Genomic DNA, 12205 nt, shown 5'->3' with positions numbered 1-12205 from the left:
TCTCTGATTTGCTGTTTGGGTATGTGTCCTAAGGTAGCTAGCCCTGGGGCACTTTGCTCTTATAAGCCAGAGTTCCGTTACATGGAAGGGACTTTGTCCTGAAACTCAAATATTCTGACTAGTAGTAGTCATTTGACTGCTGCTACAGTAGTCTGCAAAAATTAGTTGCCTACATTACTTGCACATTATAAACCATTCCTGTAGCTATTCAAGCAACTAGTTTCATAATTCCATCCTGATAATTTGTCTCAACAAGGACATACCACTATCTTGAATTACTTTTAACTTTTCAAGATATTGGTTGACATTGTGGGGGGTCTTTGTTTTGGGGGGATTTTCCTTGTTTCCTATGTTACTAAAATCCAGAATATTTTAGCCTCCAAGATTACCATTTCTTCAGTTGGGATTGCTACTTCTAAATTCAGGATTGCTACTTCTAAATTCATGTGTTCTCTTTCTCAGGAGAACACATGAAGCTGCCTCATATTGAATCAAATTATTGGTCCATTGAGGTCCGTACTGTTTGCCCAGATGGGCAGCGGGTCTTCCGGGACTAAGACAGAAGTCTTTCACATCACTTACTATGTAGTCCTTTTAACTGGAGATGCCATAGATTGAATCTGAGACCATCTGTATACCAAACAGGCAGGGCCAATGCCAGGTTTTCTGGCACCTGAGGCGAGATACCTACTTGCGTCTCTTGCCGCGTGCGCGAAGTGTGCGCACGCTCTAGCCCTGTGCAATGACATAACTTGTGACATTGTGCAGGAGCATCCCCTCACCTGAGGTGGGCGGCGGCAGCAAATGGGCAGGGAGGCGGCCCGCTTCCCCGCTCGCTTCCCTGCTCACTGCTGCGCCGCCTGGGCGCTCAGCTCGCTGGGAGCTGAGCCGAGGCATGTGGCAGCGGCAAAGGGGCAGAGAGGCAAGTGGGGACGTGGCCCACTTCTGAATCGGGGAGGTCGTCGGGGGCAGGCATGGCGCCTCCTTCAGAGTTCAGCGGTCGAGGCAGCTGCTGGCACCGCCTCCATGGACGCACTGGGCCTGCAAACAGATGCTCTATAGCTTCTCCTCCTAAGAAAAATCTTTAACAAATGATATGTACTCCACAGAGCCTCTGTGTGAAACACACATAATATGTTGTCGTTTCACCTACAATCACCTATAATTATTAATGTGACCCCTTTAATTGGTTCATTTGCTTATTGAAATATAACTTCACTGTAAGAACTCATTCTTGGTTTTTTGTTTAAATCAAACTGTTTAAATCAAGATATGTTAAAAGGAAATTAACATTGAAGAGTCAGTGAATAATGTTAATACTAACCTTTTTCTCTGTCAGGTTTTCAATAATTTTTTGTGGGACATAAATTAATCTTAACTGTTCTATCAACTACATTTTATGTACTTGTATTTTCAACAAAATGGAACTTAATTTGTATTAGTAATTCTCTTTGTACTAATAATGCTATTATATGTACAATTTTCTTTTTTAGGTGGGAAGTCCTTTGGTCAGAGGCACCTACCAAGGTGAATTCACCTCAGGCACGGCAGTTTACACCTTGTATCAAACAAATAAACTTTCCTACAAACCTAATTCGCCTGGAACTAAATAGTTCCCTTCTAGATTATTACACTGAATTGGATGCAGTCGTACTACATGGTGTGAGAGAGAGACCTATGCTTTCACTTAATACTTCAATGATTACTCTGAATGATCTGGATGATGATGAAGATGGAGAAAGAGAGGATGGCATGGATTGTCTGAATAAGCAATTTAGTGCTACTGTCTTCAGGGAATCAACAACTAATGGATATTTTGATAAATTGCCTTATGAGGTAAAGGAATGGGGATTTTTATTAGATTGAGGTGGAATTGCCATAATTAGAATGCAAAGATTCAGCACAGATTCTGATGAATCACTGATAAAATTTTCATGCATGGCTCTTTGAAATCTGCTATTGTGGTGTTTTTAAGAACCCCCATTGTATGTTTTAGTAAGCCATAGGTTCTTCTCATATCACTTCCCTCAGTGGTATTAAACAGATGAAGTATTTCATCAAGATACTAAAATCTGACATCAAGTTTGTTTAGGGCCAGTTATTCATGGGTAAAATTATGGGAATAGTGAATTTCCCATGATCGACTACAGGAAAGAAACTAGAAGGACTGTCTTTTGTCCTTTATGATTATACAGTGACTTTTTAAATGAATATGCCTTGTTAAGTCATATTGATTATAGTTCAGTTTTTGGAATTTCACTGTATCGTTCTAAGCATGTATTAATCTAATCATTCAACAAAGATATATATTTTTCCTTTGACAACACAAGTTTATAATTTTTTAATCCTTTCCATCTTTTAATATGATAATGCTGCTGTCATTATGAGAACTCTTTACTATTTTTCTGTCTTCTTTTAGTGTAAGAAAAAATTCAAATCTCTTTTTATGTTAACTGACTGTTTTAGAAGCAGAAACATCAGAAACAGACAACAGCTGCCATATTTTTTCCAGTAATGCAAGATAACTACAGAGGTTTGGAAGAGAGGCTGCATGTTATAAGATTAATTTTCAAAAGCAGATATTCAGTGGCATTCTGGGAGTCATCCTGAACACATCATGTCTCTTCACATATTCATTATAGTATCAAATTGTGCTTTATGCTAGAAGACACACACACACACACACAGCAAATTTTGACAGACACCAGAGTCTACACTGGTAATGATTAATGGCTATTAGCCTGTAGGCTTAGAACCTGTTAACTTTGTTTAATCAAAAGCAAAAAAATAAAAAAGTACTTCAGTTACATCTTAATGTCATAGTCTTAGTGACATTTCATTATACCCTTTTCATTTCAGGTATTATGAAGTGTAATTTTAGTTTAAAGTGGGATTAACTTCTAGTGGTAATACAGACACATTAAGAGATTTTATCTCTGATATAGAGTTAGTGATGTGAAGATTATTAGATATATAAAAAAAGAAACTTGTGAAAAGGGACATTATTTAGTTTTTCATAGTGTTACTCACCAAATTGTAATAGAGAAAAATAAAAGGCAAAATATTGTTCTCTTGAATACAGTTTCATTACTATTGTAATGAATATTGCCATTATTACAATTATTTGTAAGAAAATCAATTTTATGGTTTGACTGGCATCTATGTTGGCTCACAAACGATAGTTTGGGGTATCAGAAAAGTGCTACAAATTCTCATACTTCTGCCCAGTGCTTACTTCTGTCCCTCCTTTCTCGTTTCTCTTGCAAGTCAATGACCAAACTATGGTGTGGCTTTTATGTGTAGATCATCAAAAAGATTTTTTAAAGCTGGATCACACATTTGTAAAAACCAAATCTTTCTATATAAAAGGGAAACCATGTTCCCTACAATACACTTTTATCCTGGTGTGCCTGTGCAGGTGCACCAGGATAAAAACTGCATCCTGGCCAATGAGGCCTTGAGAAGGAGCCGCCGCCACTGCAGGATGGCCGGGCAAGCCCACTTCCCCCTTCAGAAGGTGCCACTGCCACAGGACGGCTAGGCGAACTCACCCACCACTCTGGAGAGAGACATAGTGGCAGGCAGCCAGGTGAGCACGCCCGCCCCTCTGGAGGGTGCCTGAACATATGATCATGTGTTCAGAGCCTCATTGTATAAGGAGTTAAAGTCCTGAAGTGTTTCAAGAGAGATCACATGCTTTTTAATATTTATTTATTCATTATTTTCTAATTCTGTTTATTTTTTTCAAAATCACCAACAATACAAATAACTTTTACAAGAATAGGTATCTATAAACAATTATTACATTCAGTCTGTATTATAAATTATTATAAATTCATACAGTCATAAATAACATACTTACAATTCATATACAATCATTTAGCAATTATTTTATCTTACTATATTGAATATCCATCCTGTTATGTGCTGTTGTATTTGAGCATGTGGAAGTGGATGTTTATAACTAGTAGTGGAGATATAGAGGAATTATATACTTCCAGTTTACCACAGATCTATATCTTTAAGTCTTTTGAGGATTTCTTGTTGTATTTATTTATGATTTTTTATTTTTATTCCGCCCTCCCTGCACATTCAGGCCCAGGGCGAATGCAGTGCTGGAACTTAACCCTAGTCCTAAAACCAGTGCAACAATTGATACTCCATGGGACTTTGGTATTCCTTGCACAATGCAAAATAAACGAGTCTGCAAGCCTGCAACTCCAGTACTGTTTAGTAACAATACAGTGATTCCTTCGTCTATTGGAATGTTCACATCATCATGTAAACATACTCAATAAACCTTATGGCTAGTGTTGCAGCAAATGGTTTAGCCTGAATTCTAAATTCATTTAGATGTTAATGACACAGTTGGTTTTTCTGATAATATGTGTCATTACGACAATGAGATGTTGTACTTGAACCTTGTTGTGTTATTAGGAGGCAACATACTAAAAAGTGAAATTAATTGGCTTTATTTTGAACAATTAGTAGATGAGTTTATAAACATATCCTACAGGGCTCTCAAAGCAGCAAACACTGTTAGGGGTGTGTACCGGGGAACTATTTGGTTTTCCCGCTTCAGGTTTACCTGGTGAGGCAAGAGGAAGCCTTTAAATTCAGGTTCCTGTGAAGGCCAAGGAGGATTATGCAGGGAGAGGCAACTGGAGCATGCTGTTACTCCCAGGGCAGGAGAAGGAACAAGGTGGTGCAACCCCCTTCCCTGCCAATCTGACACCAGAGGACACCTGCCTGGAGAGCTGGTAGGATGGCAGGCTGTCAGGTGGGGATGCCAGTGAGGGAGGAGCCTCACAATGATATATTGTAACTGAGAAAACTTCAAAGTGAAAATACTGTTAGTCTTCTAATGTATAATTCTTTTAAAAAATTGTTAAAGCAGAAAACTAGAGTTGTAAAAGAAATTCAATTTCTGTTGCTAAAAAAAGAAAGAGCTTTAGTTGTAGATTTTCCAGGCTGTATGGCCGTGGTCTTAGCAGACTAACAAAATACATCTTACAATAGCCCTGCAGATAAAATTAGCATATCAACCACCAATCCATATGCAAAAGAACCTCCTCAGGATACAGTGAAGCTTCTACCCATTAGCATGTCACACCCTGGGAAACGCTTTCAGGATGACTCAGCCCAAACCCACCTTCCTGAGTTGATATAAATTACCTGCTAACATCTTCTCCACACATTGACACTGAGAGATCTCTGTCTTTTGGTGTTACACCTCTGAAGATGCCAGTCACAGCTGCTGGCAAAACATCAGGAACTACAATGCCGAGACCACAGCCATACAGCCCGGAAAATCTACAAGAGCTAACGTTCTCTGGCCATGAAAGTCTTCGACAATATATCGAAACAAAGAGCATTCAGCAAAAAGTGGACAAGACAAGAGATAAATAGAGGAATAACTGTGAATGTGTCCTCTACAGTTTTCCAAAGTGTATTCATTTTTTTTAATTAGTAAAGTAATGGAAAATGGTGGGGGTCAATGATATCATCCAATTTAACTTAACTGGAGTTAAGCTTTTCACTGTTGGGTAACAGTTGGTATGATCTACTTTTCTGTGTTTTTCAATATAGCTCATCCAGTTGATTCTGAGTCACCTTACAGTTCCAGATCTATGTAGTCTATCTCAGACGTGTAAGCTATTTTATCAGCACTGCTGTGATCCTCTACAGTACATTCACCTCAGTTTGCAACCTTATTGGGCAAGGATAAATGACACAGCTCTGGAATACCTACAGCCTCGCTGCGTCCTTGTCCAGTGGCTGAATTTATCTTGGACTGGGAACAGAGGAACAATTTCTGTTTCTGCATTTAGCAGGTCAGTGAAGTAATGTATTATGCTAAATATCTGAGTAGCTTTCAGTTGGGGCAAAATAATTCTTGCTAACATGGCTCTGATCCAGTAACAGTAATTCAGAAACAGAAACAGATTTCCACACATGGATTTGAGTTGCGAGGATGGGATTAAGCAAATTCTCTTACATTTATAGTCCTGGTGTATGGTTGAAGGGTGAATGATATATCAACTGTGATAAAGCTAAGCATGTATACATCCGGTCAGCCTGAATGGAAGATTTTTGGGACTCCTGAGCATGCTGCCTTGAGTTTCGTGAGGACAAAAGGAGGCTATAAAATTTAGCAACTGTCTTTGTGTACCCTGCTGGAGAAGCCACAGTGATTATCTCTTCGTGTGAGAAGGCTCAGACTTTGGCTGCTTTTACGCACATTGGATAGTGCACTTTCACAATCATTTGTAAGTGGATTTTCCTATGTGAAGCAGGATAAAAGTGCAGTATTCAACATGTGTGAAAGCAATCTTTCTGCTTCCTTCCAGCCACCAATAGCTGACTGAGCTTGAAAGCCCCAGTTGTATTTAAACTGGGTAAAGGGCATAGCAGGCCTATGGCTTTTCCCCCCCTGATGTCTATATGTTTCCTTGTCAGGGCAGTTATCTTTTCCCAGAAATTAATTAGAAATTACCAGGTCACACACTACTGGTTAGAGAATATGGGCCTGTGAATTGCAAGGAGAACTGTGCTTTGAGTAGAAAAGAACAAGTTGAGAACAGCTGAATTTGTTAGGCAGTGGGAATCTGAACGCCTTATGTCATTTTAAGTTGCTAACATACCAAGCCAATGTGAGAAAATAGGTTAAATACCAGGATTTACAGGTTGGTGTAGAAAATCATTAGTCAAGGCATTAGTTTTAATTCATTGTTCTTGGAAACCAGCCGGAAGTATGAAGTTGTGAGTGTGAGCTGAGATCAAGAAACTAGCAAGAAGATACTGCACTAAGTGCTTGAATAGTATGGATCTTGACTTCCTTCTCCTAGCATGACCTTGTAATTTGGAGCCTAGCCAACGGCAACAGAACCAAGTTCTCAATTCTTTAGCCAGTCAAACTAAACAGTAGCTTTCTTATACTTTATTTGTGCATTTGTTCATAAGTTTTGTTTGTATATATATTTCAGCATGTTATTTATGCAAAATCTTCATTTTCCAGACATTTGCTTAGTTCTAATTCGTTAATCAATTCGTTATATAACTGTGACCATCAACTGATGCTTGAAAGTACTTTGTCACCTGAAGAATAAAAGTAAGCTCTCACTGTGATAGAGCTGTTTTATGAAATCCAGAAGTCAGACTGTTGAAGACATCATGATTCCAATCCTTAGCCATGGTTAAGGAATCAGAATGATTACAGTTGCTTCTAGCTATGTATGTATTTGATCATAGATCAATTAAAAAATTTACAAATTAGTCAAATGCTAAGTGCTGCACTAAATCTTTCATGCTTAGTTGGGAGTGGGAGTTCTGAAATATATTCCAGAAATAGTTAAGTAGTATAACTGTTTTACTCCTAAAGAGAAGTGTTATTTGCTTTTTGTAATCTAGTCTCTTAAAAATTAGAAAACTTCGTTTCTGTGTAAGAACCAGGTCATATAGGTATGGGGCCAATAATTTCCATCTACTAAGTGAGGAGTTTTCTTCTAATGGAAGAAATCTTCCTCCTCTGCAGAAAACTGTCCATTGGAGAAGACTTTTCACTTGGCAAAATATAATCCTATTGTTCAAACTATTTTATTTTATTTTATTTTATTTTATTTTATTTTATTTTATTTGACTTATACCCTGCCCTCACTGCGAACAGGCTCAGAGTGGCTTACAACAGAAAATATACAATTAATACATCATAAAAATATAAAACCAATTTGACAGCTAAAATCTAGGTGCCTCTAACAATACCAAACTACTGTAAATCTACTATAAAACCATAGGCGCAGCCATGATACAGGCCCAGGGTGGTTGCAGGTGGGTCATGGCAGTCAAGAAAGGGGAGAGTTAGTTGGCTGTCAGCCACAGGGCCAGTGGAACATCTCCATTTTGCAGGCCCTGTGGAGCTGCAACAGGTCTTGCAGGGTCCAGATCTCCATCAGGAGTGCATTCTACCAGGCTGAAGCCAGTGCAAAAAAGACCCTGGCCCTGGTAGAGGCCAGTCAAATGTCCCTCAGGCCAAGGACCACCAAGAGCTGCTTATCTGCAGAGTGCAAGGCCTGCAGGGGCATAATGGGAGACGCAGTCCCGTAGGTATGAAGGTCCCAGTCTGTGAAGGGCTTTAAACACTAAGATCAACTTTTATATAACAAATGATTTGCTGTATAAAAGTTATTACATTTTATTAAGCTGCAATCCCTGAATCATTTATTCCAAATTTGTTTTATTAAATCTTATTAAAGTCTATGGTCCAATGAATTAAGTTGCTTTGGATTTTACTCTTTGAGTAGCATTAATTAGTTTTGTCTTACAAATTCTGAAGTCAGCAATTCAAATTTGAGTCAAATTTGTAGTCTTAATTTAAAACTATATAGATACATTTGTTTAGATACCTGAAAGGGTAAATATCAGAGGAAAATATGTTAGAACTCCAAGGAAATAGAACAAATTAGAATGGCAATCAAGAAATCTGACAAAGCAAATAGTATATTACCATGACAGGACAAAATGCTTCAGGCATGTGAACATCCTGAGGCAAGCTAAAGGTAACTTAACTTATTGATAATGTCCATCTCCTTAGGGCTGCATAAAAATGTCATAATGGTTCACTCAAGAGAATTACTAAGTTTTCTAAACTTCTGTGCTTGTGCCAGAAAGGAAGTTTAAGAAAGACTAAATATGGCTTTAGAGAGAATTGAAGATATTTTAACATTAGAATAATTTTATATTGCTAGAGAAAACAATGTGCGTAATCTCTTTCTCTAATGACACAGCTACTAGCCTATAGGCCGCGAGCTAACCACACTGAACTGCAAAGCAGATTTTTTTTTGCTTTTGAATATTTTATTTTCTATATTTTCTATTTAAACATTCTTTAAATTCTCTTCATGTCTCTTGTATTCAAACAGACCCAAAATAAATTTCACTATGACAGTAATAGCTGGATCAAAACCACAGAGCAAAAATTGGAGCTTTTTTACTACAGATGTGCTTGTATCAGGAACTAGCAGATCAATCAACTGTGTTCTTAATTGCTTATATCTTTTACAGAAAAACAAAACATGCTGAGTAGTTTCAATAGAACCAGCTCCACATGGAGTAAGGCTTTTTAGAATAGTGCCCAATTCAAACGGCAGTTGGTAGTACATTGAATCTGGCTAAAAAGAATGCTCTTCTGTAAGCTGGGATGTTTAAGAAATCCGTATACAGATAGAAAGAATTTAAATATGTAAATTCCAAAAAAGCAGGAGCGCACACACAGTGAGCACGAAGAACAGTGCTATTTAGGTCCCACTGGAACAATTTTTTTTTCTTCTTAACCAGACAGCAAGCTGTAGAAAAAGACATTATTGACAAAAATGTGTTTTCCAGTCCCAGCCTCCAAAGTCTGGCATCTGCGTACCCAAACCAAGAATTAACATATGCAATCCTTAATAATAAACTTAAAAGGCTACCGTTGGGAAGGGCCAAAAGAAATTTTAATCAGTAATTGAAGATTAAGGCCTATGCTTTTGCACCAGTGAGTGAATCCCCAGATCATCTCTAATAGCAATCCCTGCCTCGCAATAAGGCGCACTTAATAACTTTCGTTAAAAACCTATAACATAATTGTGCTAGCAGGTTTCTGACGACTCAAATTTATCCTGGTGCGCCTGCGCAGACACACCAGATAAAGTGGGTGGTCGAAAACGGCCTCCGGGGGCACCGCTGGTGGTGGACAGCCTGCCGAGCCTGCTCGTGCCTCCTCTGGAGCTGGGGCAACAGGGCCAGAATGCGCCCACTGTCACTCCTGGAGCCGGGGTGACGAGGACAGAATGACGCACCCGCTGCCCTGCAAGCCCCGCTGGCCAAGAACGGTGTGCCCCGGCTCCAGCAGGGCTCCAAGAGCAACAGCGGGTGCCTCACTCTGGCCCTGATGCCCTGGCTCCTCCAAGACCCATGCCAGCCGCCCTTCGAGCCCAGCTGGAGCCAGAGCATGCCACTCTTGGAGGAACCGGGATGATGGGCCCAGAGCAAGGCGCCCACCGTTGCTCTCGGAGCCAGGGTGACGGGGCCGGAGTGACGTGCCTGCCACCCTGAGCCCCGCTGGCCGAGAGCAGCGCGCCCCGGCTCTGGCGGGGCACCAAGAGCGATGGCAAGCGCAGTGGCGGGCACCTCTCTCTGGCTCATCCAAGAGCAGTGCCCGCTGCACTTCGAGCCCAGCCAGAGCCGGGGCGCGTCACTCTCGGGGGAACTGAGGATGCAGAGGGAAGAGCAGGCCTGCCCTCCTTGGCCCAGATCCTTGCCCCCACCTGCCAGCCCTCCCCTGACCCTTCCTGCTTCTCAGCTCTTCCCAAACCCCCCTTGCTCCCCACCTGCCAGCCCTCCCCAGACTCCTTCTGCCTCTCAGCCCTCCCCAGACCCAGTTGCCCCTCTACCTGCCAGCCCTCCCCAGATTTCTTCTGCCTCTCATCTCTCCCCAGACCCCCTTGGCCCCCTACCTGCCAGCTCCCCCCAGGCCCCTCCTGCCTCTCAGTCCTTCCCAGACCTCTCCTGCTTGTTAGCCCTTCTGACACCCCCCCTGCCTGCCAGCCAGGCCTTCCCAGACTCCCTTGCCTGCCTTCCAGCACTTCTCAGCCCTCCCGCCAGTCCTCCCTAGCCCCAGCTTTCTAGAGCCCGTTGTATTTATTTGCACAACAGACTTTGTTTCTAGTCTATACAGAATAACATCAAGATGCTCATCTACTAAAACAGCCAACAAAGGAACACCATAAAGAAGCTGAGTATTCTTGCTTTAAAAAGCGTAATAGCAGAGGGAATATGTTGTCCACCTCTGGACAAGAAAAAGTGCTGAATTACTTGGATGATCTTAAGGCCTTCTCTTTCATAAGGCCTAAATGGTTACTCCAGGTCAGATTATATTGAAATTTCATACCTAGATAATTGTAGCTGTTTGTTTGTTGTAATTTGTTACAATTTAGTAGCCAAGCATAGGAGGTGAATCAAGGGTTCTTTGCAAAAATTACTTATTTTAGACTTGTCGTAGTTGTTGGTTAAGCCCTTGTTGCTATAGTAATCTCCAAACTCTTTTAATAAATGACGCAGTCCAACCGGGGAACAAGCTATTAAATGAGCATCATCCTTGTGCATAAGAGTAGAAATCGAGGCGTTTGCTAGCACAGGTGCGTGTGAATTGGGCAACATAAGTCTATCAGGTAGATCATTTATATAAAGATTAAACAAGGAGGAGATTAAACAATCAAAATACATCCTTGCCTAACCCCTCTATGCAATTTGAAGGAGTCAGACAACAGTCCCTGTTTGTTAATTTGTCCTCTCACTTCAGATGTTTCATATACTGAAGATATGAGCCAAAGTAGGCAAGCATCAATACTATAACTGCCAAGTTTCTGCCATAGTCTATATCTTGGAATCGAGTCAAAGGCCATCTTTAAATCCATAAAGGCAACATAAATCGATCCATTAGAGGGCAATGTGTATTTTTTTAAATAAGATGATCCAATGTGAAATAACCCAACCGAAAGCCTGCTTGCTCAGGTACCAGTATGGAATTTTCTGTCATCCAAACGGATAACCTATTTAATAGGATGTATACAACTTGCCCATTACCCAAATAAGACTGATTGGGCAATAGTTCCCCAGTTGTAATTTGTCACCTATCTTGTAGATCAGAACTATAATTGCCTGTTTCCAATTCTCAGGAATTATGCTTGACTCATTTATTTTTGTGAAGGCCTCTGTTAATACAGGAGCCCACCATTTGATCTTATTATCAAATGGTGGGCTCCTGTATTATGCCCCTGGCAAAAAATTGGGACCAGGGGCATTCCCTAATTTCAATTTATTGATCAAATTTCTATTTCTAGTTCAGCAACTTTGGGCCAGGATGGTACATTTTGGACATGAATTTGAGGTAGAACGGCTGTTCTGTATGGATGCTTAAAAAGTTCAGAGAAGTATGGAACCTACATTTGAGAAGAAATAAAGCTTCCCATTGTGGGTTGGTGACTCAGTGTGCATAATAATGTTATGTACATAACATTTTGTATTGGGATCTAATTTTTATTTACTTAATTTATAGCCTGCCTTTCTCCCAATGGGGGCCTAGAGTGGCTTTCATCATTATTTTCTCCTCCATTTTATCCTCACAGATGCTGTAGCATAGTTGGGTTGCGATTCAGCACTCTGCTGGTTT

General features: G+C 40.4%; 1 protein-coding gene across 3 annotated transcripts in view; it reads left to right on the top strand.

Moving 5' to 3' along the window:
• The window catches only part of FBXL4 (F-box and leucine rich repeat protein 4), an 82367-nt gene that overhangs the window by 23239 nt on the left and 46923 nt on the right, over positions 1–12205 (top strand). For all 3 annotated transcript variants that reach the window (XR_008598123.1, XM_054996588.1, XM_054996595.1), the window contains 2 exons: positions 1494–1836; positions 5590–5834. Coding sequence is in view for 2 of the 3 variants with exons in the window: in XM_054996588.1 (XP_054852563.1) it covers positions 1494–1836; positions 5590–5834 (588 nt within the window). In the remaining variant the exon portion in view is untranslated. The remainder of the gene's footprint in view (positions 1–1493; positions 1837–5589; positions 5835–12205) is intronic.

Source organism: Eublepharis macularius, chromosome 1 (genome assembly GCF_028583425.1).
Source record: "Eublepharis macularius isolate TG4126 chromosome 1, MPM_Emac_v1.0, whole genome shotgun sequence".
Taxonomy (NCBI): domain Eukaryota; kingdom Metazoa; phylum Chordata; class Lepidosauria; order Squamata; family Eublepharidae; genus Eublepharis; species Eublepharis macularius.
The sequence above is the reverse complement of the archived record's forward strand: the minus strand, read 5'-3'. Positions and strand labels throughout refer to the sequence as shown.